The sequence below is a fragment of the Lepus europaeus genome, chromosome 19, assembly GCF_033115175.1.
Source record: "Lepus europaeus isolate LE1 chromosome 19, mLepTim1.pri, whole genome shotgun sequence".
In the NCBI taxonomy this organism is placed as follows: Eukaryota; Metazoa; Chordata; class Mammalia; order Lagomorpha; family Leporidae; genus Lepus; species Lepus europaeus.
The window spans coordinates 12,240,314-12,258,965 of NC_084845.1; the positions used below are offsets into that span (position 1 = coordinate 12,240,314).

The 18,652-nt window shown below is 45.7% G+C and overlaps 1 protein-coding gene across 1 annotated transcript; it reads right to left on the reverse strand.

Annotated features, from left to right (window-relative positions):
- Positions 1-16,383: 16,383 nt before the first annotated feature.
- LOC133747643 (homeobox protein MIXL1-like) lies at positions 16,384-18,523 on the reverse strand. Its single transcript, XM_062175965.1, has 3 exons — positions 18,487-18,523; positions 17,500-17,648; positions 16,384-16,716 (listed from the first exon to the last, which is right to left on the reverse strand). Exons 1-3 carry the CDS (start codon positions 18,521-18,523, stop codon positions 16,384-16,386), a joined length of 519 nt encoding a protein of 172 aa, XP_062031949.1.
- Positions 18,524-18,652: the final 129 nt, after the last annotated feature.

Here is an 18,652-nt window from a genome sequence, read left to right on the forward strand (position 1 = left end):
CAGGGAAATGCAAATCAAAACCACAATGAGGTTTCACCTCACCCTGGTTAGAATGGCTCACATACAGTAATCTACCAACAACAGATGCTGGCGAGGATGTGGGGAAAAAGGGACACTAATCCACTGTTGGTGGGAATGCAAACTGGTAAAGCCACTATGGAAGTCAGTCTAGAGATTCCTCAGAAACCTGAATATAATCCTATCACACAACCCAGCCATCCCACTCCTTGGAATTTACCCAAAGGATATTAAATTGGCAAACAAAAAAGCTGTCTGCACCTTAATGTTTATTGCAGCTCAATTCACAATAGCTAAGACCTGGAATCAACCTAAATGCCCATCAACAGTAGGCTGGATAAAGAAATTATGGGACGTGTACTCTATAGAATACTATACAGCAGTCAAAAACAATGAAATCCGGTCATTTGCAACAAAATGGAGGAATCTGGAAAACATCATGTTGAGTGAAATAAGCCAGTCCCAGAGGGACAATATCATGTGTTCTCCCTGATCGGTGACAACTAGCCAAGCACCAAAAAGGAAACCTCTTGAAGTGAAATGGACACTACGAGAAACAGTGACTTGATCAGCCCTTGTCCTGAATGTTGATGAACAACTCAATACTTTATCCCTTTTAGTATTTTTTTGGTTCTACTTAATACTATTGGTTGAACTCTTTAATTAACACACAATTATTCTTAGGTGTTTAAATTTAACTGGAAAGTGATCTCTGTTAAATATAAGAGTGAGAATTAGAGAGGTAGGAGATGTACAATTTGGCACATGCTCAAGCTGACTTGCCCCAAATGGTAGAGTTGGAAATGTTCCAGGGGATTCCAATTCAATCCCATCAAGGTGGCATGTACCAATGCCATCTCACTAGTCAAAATGATCCATTTCAGTTCACAATTGATCATAATGATAGGACTAAGAGTCAAAGGGATCACATAAATAAGACTAATGTCTGCTAATACTAACTGATAGAATTAAAAAGGATAGAATGATCCAACATGGGAAGTGGGATACAAGCAGTCTCATAGAATGGCAGATGTCCTAAACAGCACTCTGGCCTCAGAATCAGCCCTTAAGGCATTTGGATCTGGCTGAAGAGCCCATGAGAGTATTTTAGGCATGGAAAGCCAAGACATTCTGGCAAAAAAAAGAAGACCTAAATTAAAGATCTCTGCTAGTGAGATCCCAGTGGAAAGAACAGGTCATCAAAGAAGGAGGTATTTTTCTCTGTAGGGAGGAAAGAACTTCCACTTTGACTATGACCTTGTCTAAATAAGATCGGAGTCAGCGAACTTAAAAGGCTCTCATAGCCTTGGCAACTCATGACAAGAGCCTAGGGTGATTACTGATGCCATAAACGAGAGTGTCAATTTGTTAAGCCAACAACAGGAGTTACTTTGCACTTACTCCTCATGTAGGACCTCTGTCCTTAATGTGTTGTACAATGCAAATTAATGCTATAACTAGTACTCAAACAGTACTTTACACATTGTGTTTATGTGTGGGTGAAAACTGTTGAAATCATTACTTAATATATACTAAATTGAAAATGAATCTTGATGTGAATGGAATGGGAGAGGGAGTGGGAGATGGGAGAGTTGCGGGTGGGAGGGAAGTTATGGGGGGGGGGAAGCCACTGTAATCCATAAGCTGTACTTTGGAAATTTATAATTTATTAAATAAAAGTAAAAAAAAACTTATACAAGAAACCACTTTTTAAAAACTCAGTAAACTCCCAGTAGGAAAAACACAAAGAAATCACAGAAAACCCACCATAATCAACCTTCCAGATACCAAATACAAAAAGAAAACCTTAAAAGCAGCTGGAAAGAAGTCACATTACACCAAGATTAACAAGATAAGATAAATACCTATTTCTTGTCAGAAACTATGCAAGCCAGAAGAAAAAGGAATGATATTTTTCAAGTACTGAAAAAAATGTTGACACAACATGTATAAGAAATAGTTTTCAAAACAATGCATTATCTGAAACATGAAAGATAGTTCTTCAAACAGAAGGAAAATGATTCTAAATGGAAACAAGGGCCTATAAAGGAAATATGTATCCAAATGATAGATATTCATATCTCTTAGCACATTTAAAAACACTTTAAAAGTGTGTTTTCAAGTCCCTGATGGCATCATTTCTAACATTTATACCTCTGGAAGCACACATCTTCTCATTTGTGCAGTTCTTTACATGACTGCTAATACTGAATTTTCCAATAAAGTCTTGTTTGTGTTCTCTGAGTTACAGAAGCAACTCTACTGAATATTTTCAAGTTTCCTTTTACAAGATCACTTTGATTCTTTAAGAACTGGACCATTTTAAAGGCCACTCCTCAGCTAACCAGTCAAAAGCTAGTGTAAACTGAGGCCCCATCATCATTTGTGACATAGCCTAGGGTTCCAATATATTTAGCAACATTTTTCCTACCCACAGTCCATAGTAGATGCCAAATTCTCATGTAGCTGGTAGCAGGGTTTCCTAGACCCCATTTCACAGTGGGGCAGCCCTTCTTCACTCTCAGCTTTACACAGCTAGGTCTCCTCTTGTTCATGAGGCTTGGAGCCCTAGATTTCCCTAATGTTATGTTAGCAACTCTAGCCTACAGCCAGGTTTGCATACTTCAGTGAGCTGTCTGGACTTCAGCACCTTCTCACATTTGGTTTTGGATATCCTCTTCATTTCGAGTGCCTGAATATGTTGCTCACTCTAAGTGAGGCTATATACCTCAAACTTCATTTTATCTAGTTTCCATTTGCTATAAGGTAAATATGTCCCCACAAAGTTTAAGTGTTGGAAATTCAATCACTAATCTAACTATTGAGAGGTAGGACCTTTAAGAGGTCATTAGTTCATGAAGGATCTGACCCCTCATGAATGGATTAATGACAGGCGTAAGTTACCACGGGAGTGGATTCCTTATAAATGGCTAACTTTGGGGCAGGCATTTGGCACAGTGGTTAAGAAACCACACGGGAAGCTCTCATTCCATGTTGGAGTTCCTGGGTACCGCTCCTAGCTCCACTCCCAACTCCACCTTCCTGCGAATGCACACCCTGGCTCAAGTGCTTAAGTCACTGCCAACCACATGGGAGACCTGGATTGAGTTCCTGGTTTCCAGCTTCAGCCTGTCCTAATCCTAGCCTTTGTGAAAGGCTATTTGTGAAATATACCAGTGGACAGGAGAGTTCTCTCTCATTGACTCTTTTATTCTCTCTGCGTGTGAATGTTTCATTCTCTCTTTCTCTGTGTAATTCAATAAATAAGTAAATATTAAAAATAAGGACCTGTGTGGTGGTGCAGTAGGTTAATCACCGGACTGCGGCACCAGCATCCCATATGGGCACTGGTTCTAGTCCAGGCTGCTCCTCTTCCAATCCAGCTCTCTGCTATGGCCAGGGAAAGCAGTAGAAGATGGCCCAACTCCTTGGGTCCCTGCACCCGTGTGGGAGACTGAAAGAAACTCCTAGCTCCTGGCTCCTAGCTTCAGATCAATGCAGCTCCGGCCGTTGTGGCTATTTGGGGAGTGAACCAACGGACAGAAAATCTTTCTCTCTGTCTCTCCCTCTCACTGTCTGTAACACTACCTCTCAAATAAATAATAAAAAATATTAAATAAATAAATAAATAAATAAATAAATGGATGAGTTTGGCTGTCTTCCTGCTTGTAGATGCATTTGTGGTTCTTGCTTTTCCACCCTCTGCCATGGAATGATGTATCAGGAAGGCCCTCACCACATGCTGACACTCTGATACTGGAGTTCCCAGCCTCTAGGACCATGAGAAACAATTGTCTCTTGTTTTTGAATTATCCAGTTTATAAAACACAGTTACCACAGCATATAGCAGACACCACTTCAGGTGTTTGGAATGCAGACCTACAAGAAGTCCTTGTATGTTAGCACAAACTTGATACAAAAAATTTCAATGATAGTATGAGAGATAAAGTTCCAAGACAGTCCCAATTAAGACTGTAGACCTAAACGTCATGAATTTAAAATTAAAAATTAGAGTACAGCAGTATATTACATATAAATAAGCACAACGGGTTTATCTCAGTAACACAAGGCTGGATTAACATGAGAATAGTGAATAATATAATCCAGGAGCTAGCAAACTTCAGATAGAAAATACTTCAGGTTTTGTGTGCCACATGCAACCTGTGTGATACAGTCTTCTTTAGTTCTGTTTGTCTGTTTGGCTTTCTAATCCCTTAAACATACAGAAACCATTCATAGCTCACAGTCCAAAATGAAGACCAGTTTGGCAACACAAGATATAGGTGGATTATTCCATATCTAAAAGGCTTGGGACAAGAAGTGCTACAGATTGTAAAGCGTTTTTCAGAGTTTGGGATATTTCACAAATTTTATCAGCTGGGCATTTCTCTTCTAAAAATCTCAATCTGTAATGTTCTAAAACTTGAAAAATTTAAAGTGTCATTTAGGTAGTCAAGAAGTTTTGGATTTTAGATAATTACAGGTTTTAGATTTCCAGTTAGGGATGTCCAACCTTTACAATTCAAAACCGTATCATTATCTCAATAAATACACAAAATGTGTCTGATAATATCCAATATCTATTCATGCTTTTTTAAAACTTATGCATACTCTAAGAACATAACTCCTTTAACCTGACAAAGACTATCAACTAGAAATTTATGGCAAACTTCCCGTCTTCATGGAGTCTCAGAAAGATTTTCTTTAACATTGGGAACAAGAAAAGGATTCCTACCATAGCTACTTCTACTAGGAAAAAAATACTAATGATATAACATTTAGAAGTGGGGATAAACAACACTCTCACTGTAGAACAAATGATATCATTGTTTATGCAGAAAAGCTCAGAAAGTACAAATAATTGGGATTGACAAGAGAGTTTAGAGGTTCATAAGATTAATATATCTGTCTATCCATGTGTCAGTTACTTGGGTGATCTTACTCTTTAGGAGCTCCCAAAGGAACTATATTAAGCAAGCCTTCTTCCACAGAGAATCCTGCGCTCACTTCTGCCAAGAGCAGTGGGAACTAGTGACCTGAGATTATCCCGCTTAGATGACTCAGCAATTCCTCAATGTGAAGATCTCAAGTTCAAGCTCCTATCCAGCGATGGAACCCAACATTTAGTCTCCTGCTGCTGGCATTGTTGTTGCTACTTGCCTCCAGGATAAACCCAGCATCTGTTCACCATGCTAACTTTGATTTCCAAATGCTGGAGCTGATTGGCATTGCTGCTTGTTAGATTTTTGACCTTGGAGATTTTTCTGATACCCACAGTACCTTTTTCAAGATCTTGCTATATTTTATAGAAAGATATTCTAGACCAAAGTGTGATTTATAAAAATTATTACATTCAAAAAAAGATTGGAAACAATCTTTTCAGATGATACATCATAGATAACTTGTTTTCTCTTCCGCATTTCCATATCATCTATATATAATTTGTTCATTTTTATAACAAAGAAATAATATATTTAATTTTTAAAAAGAAGTTGTGTACAGGACATGGTTCAAAAGCTTTTTTTTTTTTTGCCAGGCAGAGTGGACAGTGAGAGAGAGAGACAGAGAGAAAGGTCTTCCTTTTGCCGTTGGTTCACCCTCCAATGGCCGCCGCGGTTGGTGCGCTGCAGACGGTGCACCGCGCTGATCCGATGGCAGGAGCCAGGTGCTTCTCCTGGTCTCCCAGGGGTGCAGGGCCCAAGGACTTGGGCCATCCTCCACTGCACTCCCTGGCCACAGCAGAGAGCTGGCCTGGAAGAGGGGCAACTGGGACAGGATCGGTGCCCCGACCGGAACTAGAACCCGGTGTGCCGGCGCCGCAAGGCGGAGGATTAGCCTAGTGAGCCGCGGTGCCGGCCTCAAAAGCTTTTTAAAAGTATTTCTGAAAACATCAAAGAACATTTATCAAATATATACCTGCTTTTTAAATAGTATCTGAATTCATTCTCATAAAAATCCTAGAACAGGCCAGTGCCGTGGCTTTACAGGCTAATCCTCCGCCTTGCGGCGCCGGCACACCAGGTTCTAGTCCCGGTTGGGGCGCCGGATTCTGTCCCGGTTGCCCCTCTTCCAGGCCAGCTCTCTGCTATGTCCCGGTCAGGCAGTGGAGGATGGCCCAAGTGCTTGGGCCCTGCACCCGCATGGGAGACCAGGAGAAGCACCTGGCTCCTGGCTTCGGATCAGTGCGATGCATCAGCTGCAGCGGCCATTGGGGGGTGAACCAATGGCAAAAAGGAAGACCTTTCTCTCTGTCTCTCTCTCTCTCACTGTCCACTCTGCCTGGCAAAAAAAAAAAATCCTAGAACAAATATCATTATCCTTATTTTTGCAGGGTATTGAGGGCCAGAAATGTTGAGTAATTTGTCCAAGAACGGGAATTTACATTTAGGAATACTTATTCCAAGGCCAGTGCTTTTTCTACATAACTATGCTGACTCCCACAAGAGAGCATTTTCACATTACCACCTGCCAGTTCTAATCAAGAGATAGTAATTACACAATTCTCTGCTTTTGACAATAATATTTAAGCTATCAGCACTTTAAAGAAATTAATATGAGCAGCTGTTTATCTAACGGAAGATACTGTATCTAAACACAAATTACATACTATTACAGAAAAAAGTCTCCAATGTGACACAGTTATGATGCTTTTACAAAACAGGATTAATTACATTATTTATTAGAAGATAAAGCATAAAAATGCTGTTTACTGACCAATATGTTTATAAACATGATCAATTTGCTTAACAGAGAAACACAAATTACAGTAACAATGATATATCTATCAAATTGGCAAAAATATAAAATAGGAATAACCAGATTAGACAAAAAGTAAAATTATCATATATGTTAGGATATAATGTAATTGGTAAAAATTTGCTCAAGAACAAATGATACATGCACATGAAAAACATATTTGGCTTTTTACTTAGTTGGTTTTTTTTTTTTTTTGGACAAGCAGAGTGGACAGTGAGAGAGAGACAGAGAGAAAGGTCTTCCTTTTCCGTTGGTTCACCCCCCAATGGCCGCTGTGGCCAGTGCACTGTGCTGATCTGAAGCCAGGAGCCAGGTGCTTCTCCTGGTCTCCCATGCGGGTGTAGGACCCAAGCACTTGGGCCATCCTCCACTGCCTTCCCGGGCCACAGCAGAGAGCTGGACAGGAAGAGGAGTGACTGGGACAGAATCTGGTGCCCCGACCGGGACTAGAACCCGAGGTGCCGGAGCCACAGGCGGAGGATTAGCTTAGTGAGCCGCAGCACCGGCAGGCTTTTAACCTAATAATTCCTCTTCTGGGAATTTATCCTAATGAAAAAATCTCAGGTATTTATATAAAGATTTAGCTACATTAGTATTATATTAGTTCATTTTTCACTACTCTAACAAAACATTTGATGTTGGGTAACTTTATAAGGAAAAGAGGTTTCTTGTCTCACAATTCTGAAAATTCAAGGGCATGGCACCAACACTGGGCGGCTCTTATAAGGACTTCATGGTGAATGGCAATGCATGGGATGAGTCACTGCATCCCAAGACAGGAAACCAGAGAGCAGTTCAAGAGGCAGTGTTGCTCTTATACTAACTTCTCTGTTCCCTTCCAAACACCATTGTCAGGAATATGTAACAGGTAGAACACAACTCTTCCTACCCAAACTTCCCTTCCCTCTAAACATGCACTTACATAACAATGACAGAACAAGACGCAAAACCTGCCAGAACCCAGAAGATACTTGGAGTTTTCCAAAGTCTAACAGCACAAAACAAGAAAAGGAAAAGAACCAAAGAGATGAAGCAAAAAAGAGAAAACAAAAACAAATTATGACTGGAAAAATCTCCACTTTGTTCTCAATCAATGAGGAAAGCCTACTTTTAGATATGCAATACATGAGAACGCATTCTTGTAAGTTAGGTTCAGAGCCATGTTTCATTCCTCCTAAATAAGCTCCCATAGAATTAAATTTCACATCTTGGAATCTGTTCCTGATTTAGTAGACATGCATGAATTTCTCAAAGAGTCACACACAATAGAAGAAACAAGCCATTACACAAGAGGTGTTCTCCTACCTTAACAGCTTCTCCAAGAGTTTGGTTTTTGTCAGCTTCCTCACTGGAGTGCAGTTCCAGTCTATAATTCAACTCCTGTAATTGTTGTGCCTGTTCCTTCAATAGCATTTGTGCCTGTTGTTCCTGGAGTAATGCATTATTGAGTTCTTCACATGCACTTTCAAACTTCTCATGGGTGATCAGTTTCTTTAAAAAGGGATGGGTGGGGGCAATCAGTTATAAACTAGCTCATTTTATCTTTTTTTATTCAGAACTATACTTGTTAACATTAGCAATACCATGCAAACATTTCTGTGCCTGATACAATTTTTTCCTTCATTTTGCAAGATAAAAATATCACTCTGAGTTTCAAAATACAAAAGGCGTGCTTCCAAAGTTACTATTTTTAGGTAACTAAAATTCTCACAAAGCTTATTGCAAATTCTATAATAAATTCAGATAATGATTAGTTCCAATCTTCATACATGAAAACTTTTTATAAAGAATATGATCTGGGAATTAAAACCTTTCACAACTTCCTAGACTTTTCATTGACTCCCTAAAGGTCTGTGTCCAGTGGATGTTATCTGATCTCCCTAATGAAACATCTACCCTAGACCATACCTACCTCTTCTACTCCCATTCCCACTATACAATCTTGTTTTATTTTCTTCTTATTGTCCTTATCTAAAGCCACCTCACTTTTTTAACTGCCTGCCCACACTCTGCCTCCACAAATGTAGTTCCACTGAGCAGCAAACCCAGTACTGGCACTCAGTAGGTACTCAATAGTTACCTGTTGAATGAAAGAACGTTCATAAGTAAACATCTGCCAATAAAACTGTATCCCATAATGCAAAACACAGTTTTTATCTCATATCTCTCTCTGCCTGTCACACAAATAAGTAGAAAAATCTTTTTAAAAAGAGAGAACATAGGAGATAAAAAATTTTTTTTAGATTTAGACATTTGCAGAAAAAAGAAACTGTAACTGAAGAATCAGGATTACTTGACTTGCCTAACTCAGAAGAACTCTTTGCCCTTTGAAGGTTTATCTACTTGAAATAATAGTTAACTTCAATAATTTATATTATCATAGGATTAGTAACTAAGCCAAGATATCAAATCAACTTGGTGTCTATCAACAAATGAATGAATAAAGAAAATATGGTATGTTTCCATAATAGAATACTATTTGGCTTAAAAAAAAGTGAGATCCTCTCATTTGTGAAAATATGGATGAATCTGGAGAATATTATGTTAAGTAAAGCGAACCAGGCACAGGAAGATAAGTAACACAAAGTCTCACTCATGCATAGAATCTAGAACACAATCTTAAACAGAGAGAAAGTAACCAGAGGCTGGGGATGGAGATGAAAGGAAGAGGCTCATAGAAAGAGGTTGCTTAAGAAGCAATAAGTATGGAGTTGTATTTACAGCATTGTGACCATAGTCAATGATGATATATTGTACAATTCAAGTGAGCTACAAGAAGATTTTGAATGTTTCAAAAACAGAAATGATTTTGAGGTGAGGGAAATGCTAATTACTCTGACTTGACCAATACACTATGTATATATGTATCAACACATCACACTGTACCCTATAAATATAAATAATTATTATATGTCAATTAAAAATAAAACATACAATATATATACACACACAAAGTCTGCTACTGCCTATTACCATAAGTGTTAAAACTGCAATTTGCAACTTAACCAAGAGATAAATGTAAACATATATTTATTCTGAGGTTAAACCTGCAAAAGTTGTTTCCTCAAGTAATGGGATGTTAAAAGTAGTTGGTTGCTAGTTTTAAGGAACAAGCTGGTGTCGGATCTTTCTTAGTGCCCCAAACCGGATTCGGTTCAGAAGGTGAAGGTGGGGCTCTGTGGTTGGGTGTCTCCCATCCTTCCTGGAGCTCAGCCAGAGGCCTTGAGGGGATCTTGGGGAATGCTCGACGAAGCTGCTCAACACTCACACTCACCCAATGCAGACAGCAGCAGATAGACATCATAATCTTTCTCTCTCTCTCTCTCTCGATCACTTTTTTTAAAGGATTTATTTATTCATTTGAAAGGCAGAGCTACAGAGAGGCAGAGGCAGAGAGAGAGCGAGAGCTTCCTCCAGGTCTCCCACGTGGGTGCAGGGGCCCAAGGACTTCATGTGCATTTCAGTAGGCTTCACTTCAGTTATGAGATTGACTTGTGAAAAGGTCACCAGCATGCCAGGTGTGAGAACAGCAGTCTCCACTCAGCCACGGGGACAGCACCAATGCCACCAATCTGGTAGACATCCTGTAGGGCAGACGCTAAGTTGTCAGATGTCTAGTTGGTGGGAGGAGGCGATCCAGGGCTCCCAGCAGTGTGAATCCACTGGCATTGCCATCATGCACCCACGTGGGAGACCTGGAAGAAGCTATTGGCTCCTGGCTTCAAATGGGCACAGCTCCAGCTGTTGCAGCCATATGGGGAGTGAACCAGCAGATGGAAGACCTCTCTCTCTCACAGATTTTCATGACTTTAAGTAAAATATCTGAAAGAGTTTTGGGATATTCAAAGCTTATTTTAGCCTCCAGCTTGCAGGCTACACTTCAGGGTAGGCATCCCCACAGTCTGTTGTCTGTGGCAGCTGCTCCTGGCAGGTGTAGGGGAGCAATAATATCATGAACCAGGAGGAAGAGAGACAACCTAGACCCAACTGGAACTCTAATAATCAAACCTCTCATGAGAACTACCAAGGAGGAAGTGCTCCTCTTCTATACCTGCAAGTGTGTGAAAAGGATTGCTGTTAGTTTCTCTTTAAATGCTTAGTAGAATTCACCAGTGAAGCCATCTCTTTCACATCTTTTTTTTTAAAAAAAAAAAAACATTTTCCTGGTGACTCAGTCTTTCTTTGTTATAGAAATATATAGAGTGAGAGACATAGAGAAAGGTCTTCCATCCTCTGGTTCACACCCCAAATGGCTGCAATAGCTGGAGCTGGGCCAACCCAAAGCTAGGAGCCAGGAGTTTCTGTCCAGGTCTCCCCACAGGCGCAGGGGCCCAAGCACTTGGGCCATCTTCCACTGCTTTCTTGGGCTATAGCAGTAAGTGGATCGGAAGTGGAACAGCCAGGACTAGAACCAGTGCTCATGTGGGATGCTGGCCTCATAGGCAGCAGATTAACTCACTCTACCACAAAGCCAGCCCCTTGACAACATATTCTCCATTTAATTGGAAGTTACAAGCTCTCCTTTTTTATAAATTATTTTCACTTTTTTGAAAGAAAGAGAAAGACGTTCTGGTTCTTCTGGTCCACTCCCCCAAAAGCCCACAGCAAGCCAAGACTGGACCTAGTGGAGGCCACGGCCCCTGAACTCCACCTGTGTCTGACATGTAACCAGAAGGGCATCAAGTGCTTGAGCCCTGGCTAGGCTTGGACCACGTTCCTGCCTCCAGGTGAGGGAGAACCAAGGAAGACGTGTGGATAAAGGTGAGCAGAGAAGCAAACTACTTCAAGACAGAGGGAAAGTCCACAGGTGGGAGCAGGGTTAACCTCCAGGGAGAGAACGCTGCTGCTAGCAGGGTTTGGGGCTGTACCTAGTACCTGGAAGCACAGGGCCACTGTCTGTGCCTTAAGTGAACACTCAAGTAGGGTGGGGCTTGGGGTGTGGTTTGAGGGGATTCCATCTGCGTGCCAACTTTTGGGCATTTCCCAGGAGTCATGGCACTGGTGGATGATGGGAATGGGGCTTGTGCAGCACACACAGGGCTGCAGTGCACACAGGGCTCTCTCATTTCAGTTTCCCTCTTTCCCTGGGACTCTTGGTCCTTTCTCTCAGCCTCTGAATACATACCCTTATGCGTCCATTTTCTCTGAAGCTGGGCTAGCTTTGTGCCTTATTCTCAACAAAGATATGGCAAGTGCTCCTTCTGAAGTTATCTTCCACTGAATCTAATGCTCATGCCCATTACACAAATACATTTCACTCCCCTGGGAAGCTCCCTGTACTACCACGCTTATTCAAGTGCCTCATACCTTGGGCCCAGTTGGTCCCACATACAAAGAACAGTGGCTCATTGTCCCAAATGTCATCCTAGATTGTCTAAATGGTCCTCAAGGAAATCACCAAATCCATCCTTCCATGGCAACTTTGGATTCCTTGTCTGGCCTGGGCTTATGCAGTTTTTATCTCAGAGCATTGCAACCCCTGTCAACCTCTGAGCTGTCCACAGTGCTGATGCTGTGTGCATGGCGCTGGCCATGGTCCTGACCAGTGGTGGCCAAGGCCTAAATGCCAAACAGAAGGCCAGAAGCTCAGGGGCTTGGACAGTTTTTGTTTTTCACTCTGCTCAGGGACTTAGTACCTTGTGTCACATCGACCTGGAAAATATCTCAACAGTGCAACTCGGAAGCAAACGGAAAACACAAGCCAAAGACTGGAAGGTTTTCTGTGCAACCAACATCAGAGTTTCCAGGAGACCCAACTGGCTGCCGTGTTAGCTGGACGACAGTCAAGACAGTCACGACAGTCACGGGCATCCAAAAGGATGGGAGAGACGGACACTGACAACTCAGTGCTGGCGGGAGCCCTGCAGCAAACGCTGCTCCTGTTTTCTCCATTGCTCTAAGCCAGCGATCCCGCAAACGGGCAAGCCGGTGCCGCCATGGCTTGGTCTACCACCAAGCCAGCCCTGCACAGCCAACCTCTGGCCCAGCCGCCTCGGCCACTTGCTCACTGGACATCAGGACGCGGACCGGCAGGCTGGATTTCCGAAGCTGCTGCTTCTCCAGCGTCTGCGCTCATCTGCCCCTTGCCGCCCGCGAACCCGCCCGCCCTCCTGCCGGCCGGCCCGCCCGCCCTCCCGGAGGGCTCCTTTAGACAAGGAAGCCCACTTGGGATGCGAGTAAGGCTTTGATGGACCCTCCCTAAGTCACACCCTAGACCTCACTGACAGATGTGGCACTTGAAGAGCTTGACCTCAGCCCCTGGCTCCTGGCTCCGGACTGGCACAGCTCTCACCGTTGTGGCCATTTGGGGAGTGAAGCAACGGAAGGGACACCTTTCTCTCTGTCTCTTCTTCTCACTGTCTGCAACTCTACCTCTCAAAGAATTAAATAACAACGTCCGAAAACAACGATTGATTTCATTTTATTTTATTTTATTTTATTTGAAAGACCAGTGCCCATATGGGCTGTAGGCACTGCAGGCTGGAGGTTGAACCCGCTGTGCTATAGCGCTGGCCCCAATCAATCATTTCTTTAAAAAAGAAAATACAGCCGGCGCCGCGGCTCACTAGGCCAATCCTCTGCCTTGCAGCACAGGCACACCGGGTTCTAGTCCCAGTCGGGGCACTGATCCTGTCCCGGTTGCCCCTCTTCCAGGCCAGCTCTCTGAAGAGGCCAGAGAGTGCAGTGGAGGATGGCCCAACATCCTTGGGCCCTGCACCCCATGGGAGACCAGGAGAAGCACCTAGCTCCTGCCATCCGATCACGTGGTGCGCCAACGGCAGCGCGCCTACCGTGGCGGAAATTGGAGGGTGAACCAACAGCAAAAGGAAGACCATTCTCTCTGTCTCTCTCTCTCACTGTCCACTCTGCCTGTCAAAAAAAAAAAAGAAATAAAAAAGAAAAAGGAAAATAAAATCATCTTTCTGATAAACAATCTTCAGAGAGCGAGGAGGTGGTATGATAATTCGCGTGTCTGTGGTGGTAACAATCAAATCAATCTTTTTAAAAAAAAACACTTTTTGAGAATCAGCCCATAAGGCATTCGGATCTGGCTGAAGAGCCTATGAGAGTATTTTAGACATGGAAAGCCAAGACACTCTGGTGAAGAAGAAGAAGAAGAAGAAGAAGAAGAAGAAGAAGAAGAAGAAGGAGAAGGAGAAGGAGAAGGAGAAGGAGAAGGAGAAGGAGAAGGAGAAGGAGAAGGAGAAGGAGAAGGAGAAGGAGAAGGAGAAGGAGAAGGAGAAGGAGAAGACCTAAATGAAGGATCTCAGCGAGTGTGATCCCAGTGGAAAGAACGGGGCCATCAAGGTAGGAGGTACCTTTCTCTGAAGGGAGGAGAGAACTTCCACTTTGACTATGACCCTGTCGGAATAAGATCGAAGTTGGTGAACCCTAAATGCTTCCATAGCCTCGGCAACTCATGCCTAGAGCCTAGGGAGATTACTGACACCATCAACAAGAGTGTTAAATTGTTAAATCAACATCAAGAGTCACTGTGTACTTACATCCCATGTGGGATCTGTCCTTAATGGGTTGTCCAAGGTGAAGTAATGATATAGCTAGTACTAAAATGAAACAGTATTTTGACACTTTGTGTTTATGTGTGGGTGCAAATTGATGAAATCTTTACTTAGTAGATACTGAATTGATCTCCTGTATATAAAGATAATTGTAAATGAAAAAAAAACCTTGGTGTTAAATTGGAAATTAAATAGAAAATAAATCAATTTTTTTTGACAGGCAGAGTGGACAGTGAGAGAGAGAAAGAGAGAAAGATCTTCCTTTTTGCCATTGGTTCACGCTCCAATGGCCGCCGCGGTAGGAGCACTGCAGCCGGCACACCGCGCTGATCCGATGGCAGGAGCCAGGTGCTTTTCCTGGGCTCCCATGGTGTACTGGGCACAAGGACTTGGGCCATCCTCCACTGCACTCCTGGGCCACAGAAGAGAGCTGGCCTGGAAGAGGGGCAACCAGGATAGAATCGGTGCCCTGACCGGGATTAGAACCCGGTGTGCAGGCGCCGCAAGGCGGAGGACTAGCCTAGTGAGCAGCGGCGCCGGCTAAAATAAATCAATTTTTTAAAAAAGTATCATGCAGGATCTCTGTCATTAATGTGCTGTACACTGTTATTTAATGCTATAACTAGTACTCCAACAGCATTTTTTCACTTTGTGCTGCTATGTGAGGGCAAACTGTTGAAATCTGTATATATACTAAACTGATTTTCTGTGTCTAAAGAGAATTGAAAATGAATCTTGATGTGAATGGAAGGGGAGAGCGAGTGGGAAAGGGGAGGGTTGCGGGTGGCAGGGAAGTTATGGGGGGGGGAGCCATTGTAATCCATACGCTGTACTTTGGAAATTTATATTCATGAAATAAAAGATTAAAAAAACCTAAAAATTAACACATTAAAAACAAACAAACAAACAAAAGACACTTTTTGTTAAAGATGTATTTATTGATTTGAAAGGCAGAGTTCCAGAGAGGGAGAGAGAGGTCTTCCACCCGCTGTTTCACTCCCCAAATGGCCACACCAGCCAGAGCTGAGCTGTTCCGAAGCCTGGATCCGGAGCTTCTTCTGGGTCTCCCCCACACACAGGCGCAGGGGCCCAAGGACTTGGGCAAATCCTCTACTGCTTTCCCAGCCATAGCAGAGAGCTGGATCGGAAGACCGGGGCCCCTATGGCATGCAGGCACTGCAGGCCTCTCTCTCTCTCTCTCTCTCTCTCTCTCTCTGTCTACCGCTCTTATCACTATCACAATCACTATCACTATCTCTCTCTCTCCACCTCGGTCTCTCTCTCTCCCTCTAACTCTCTATCTCTAACTCTATCACTCTGCATATCTCTCTGCCGCTCTCTCTCTCACGCCCTCTACCCCTCTGGAACTCTGCCTGCAAACAATGAAACACGGAAAACAATCCCTGCCCAGCTGGAGCCCGAAGGCATCCCTCCCTCGCTCCTGATTGGACAGGAAGAGCAAGGGGGCGGGCCTGAAGCGCTGAGCGCCCTGCGGGAAGCAGAGCCCAGAACTCCGGGAGAACTTGACCACTGGAAAGCGGGTCTGGGCGCCCGAGTCTCAGCCCCGTCCCCTCGTGCGTGGCCCGGGGAGGGCCCGCTGCCCACCCACCGCCCGAGAGCACGCGCAGGACCGCAGCCCACGAACGCGGCCGCCGCGCCCCGCCCCCGCGGCCCCGGCTTTCGCCTTGTTGTCTACGATGGCGCCCCCTGGCGCTCCACGGTGGCGGCGACCCCCGACTGTCGGGCGGCGGCTGGGGGCCAAGGCCGCTGCGAGCTCCCCAGGCCCGCCTGACTGCCCTCAGGAATCCCATCAATCCTCTCCTTGGAGCCCTTCACAAGCGTCTAAGTTCACCGTGACAGAATGGCCACACACTGCAGAACACCAGCCTCCAGGCTGTGATGCCTCGGCCCAGCCCAGAGATCCCCCCAAACTCCCATCACGTTGGCTTTGGTAGAGCACAAGGCAGAGGAGTGGTCCCTCCAGGGCTGTCTCCAGGTCGCTGGCAGGGGCTCCTACAGACTGCTTCATTGGTTTTTCTTGTTCTTGTTTCTATTCCTGGACAACATTAGGCCCTTTAAGTCTGGGGCTTCAGATATCTGCTAGGTCGTCGGGCTCCTCGCCAGCGAACAAGCTGCACATCCGCACGAGCTCCCCGAAGTCGTGGGGCAGCGAAGCCCAGGGCGCAGAGGAGTCCAGATGGATGTCCTGGAGGTCGGCGGGCAGCGGGGCCTCGGCAGCCGCCTCGGGGCCCTGCGCCTGGGAGCTCCCAGGGCCGTGATCTTCCTGCGCAGGCGCGCTGTGCTCTGAGCCTGGCGGCGGCGGCAGTGGAGCAGGAGGCTGAGGTGTGGACTCGCTGGGCTGGTGGGGCTGGCCCTTTCGCTGCAGTTTTCTTTGCTTGGCGCGCTGATTTTTAAACCACGTCTGGGGAGGAAGGGAGGGAACAGGTTAGTCCAGCGGCAACGACCCCAGGGAGACCCCACGGGCCTCAAGCTCGGGGCCCTTGTGGCGTGGGAGCGCTCGGCTCAAGCCTCTTTCTAAACTGCTGTGCCGGCCCCCCCCCCCCCCCCCGAGCCGCAGGCGTCAGGTACAGGGGAGGGGGCCGGGCTGCCTCTGCCCTGCTCCCAAGCGAACCTAGAACTTTCCGCGCTGGGGTGTGCACCACAAAGGCTCCCGTTCTGGGAGCTCGGTCTCCAAGGACACAGTACTGAGAGGTGCGGAGACCCTCGGAGGGGAGGCCTGGTGGGGTCATTAGGCCATGGGGTCTATGCCGCCTCGAACTCTTTCAAAGAAATACTAAATACATCTTACAAAGACATTCTGTCTCATTGCGTTTCCTCCAACAAATGCAAAGACATACAATGTGTACAGGCGCTCCCTGCACACACGTGTTTGCTCCGCCTGTGCGGGCGGCTCTCGGCTGCCGCCCGCGGGCTGGGTGGCTCCATCCACCAGGCGCGGTCCTCGCCAGCGCCGGCTCAGGCTTGAACTCTTCCGCCCGCCACCGCCACAGCCACCGCCACCGCCAGGCAGCCGCGAGCGCCCGGGGGAGTCTCTCTTGTCAAGCGCCCAAGCGCAGGAAGTTGGGCACAAGCCCCAAAGGGGCAGCCTCTGCCTGCCAGCCTCGCGGGGACTGCGAAGCGCAGCGCGCGCATTGGGGACCGCCAGTGAGTGCGCGGCGTGGAGGGCGCGGGGCTCAGCACATACCTTTATGACGCACTCATCCAGATGGAGTTTTGACGATAACTCTTGTATCTTCTCCCAGTCAGGACAGGCGGTGCTTTGGAAAACAGCTTGCAGCATCCCCAGCTGGTCGGGGGTAAAGGCCGTGCGGCTGCGGCGAGAGGACCTGGGCGCTGCAGAGGGAACAGGAACAAAGGGCTTTGGTTTGCTTTCAGCAAGAAAGAATCCATTGGAGTTCCTGATGTCGGTAGACACCAGCGCTCTCGGGGTCTCTCCTCTTTGCCAGGGTCTCGCAAAGGAATTTTGGAAAAAGCACCGTGGAAGGCAGAGCCTGATCTCATGGTCATGCATTTTCGACGTGAGCTGGAACTTCACGAGGCATACATGTTCTACTGCCACACACGCACACACACACACACACACAGAGAGAGAGAGACAGACAGACAGACAGACACACAGAAATACACATACATACATACACAAGAACACACCCACACATCCCCCCACGCCCCCCTCCCCCCACACGCATACAGAGAGACTAAGAAATGCATGGAAATAGGAGTCAAAAAACGAGCTCATTCTGGTGCAAAAAGAATTGTTTTGGGCCGGCGCCGCGGCTCACTAGGCTAATCCTCCGCCTTGCGGCGCCGGCACACCGGGTTCTAGTTCCGGTCGGGGCACCGATCCTGTCCCGGTTGCCCCTCTTCCAGGCCAGCTCTCTGCTGTGGCCAGGGAGTGCAGTGGAGGATGGCCCAAGTGCTTGGGCCCTGCACCCCATGGGAGACCAGGAGAAGCACCTGGCTCCTGCCATCGGATCAGCGCGGTGCGCCGGCCGCAGCGCGCGCTACCGCGGCGGCCATTGGAGGGTGAACCAACGGCAAAAGGAAGACCTTTCTCTCTGTCACTCTCTCACTGTCCACTCTGCCTGTCAAAAAAAAAAATTGTTTTGAACGCCATGCATAACTTTTTCTTTATACCTATTTTCCCCCGTACTTTCTGAAGACCTCTTACCTGCATAGGTTTCCAAAGAGGTTTTCCCAAAGTCCATGTTTTAAAATTCAAAGTACAAGGGTACTTAGTACCTTGTATCACATCGACCTGGAAAATATCTCAACAGTGCAACTCGGAAGCAAACGGAAAACACAAGCCAAAGACTGGAAGGTTTTCTGTGCAACCA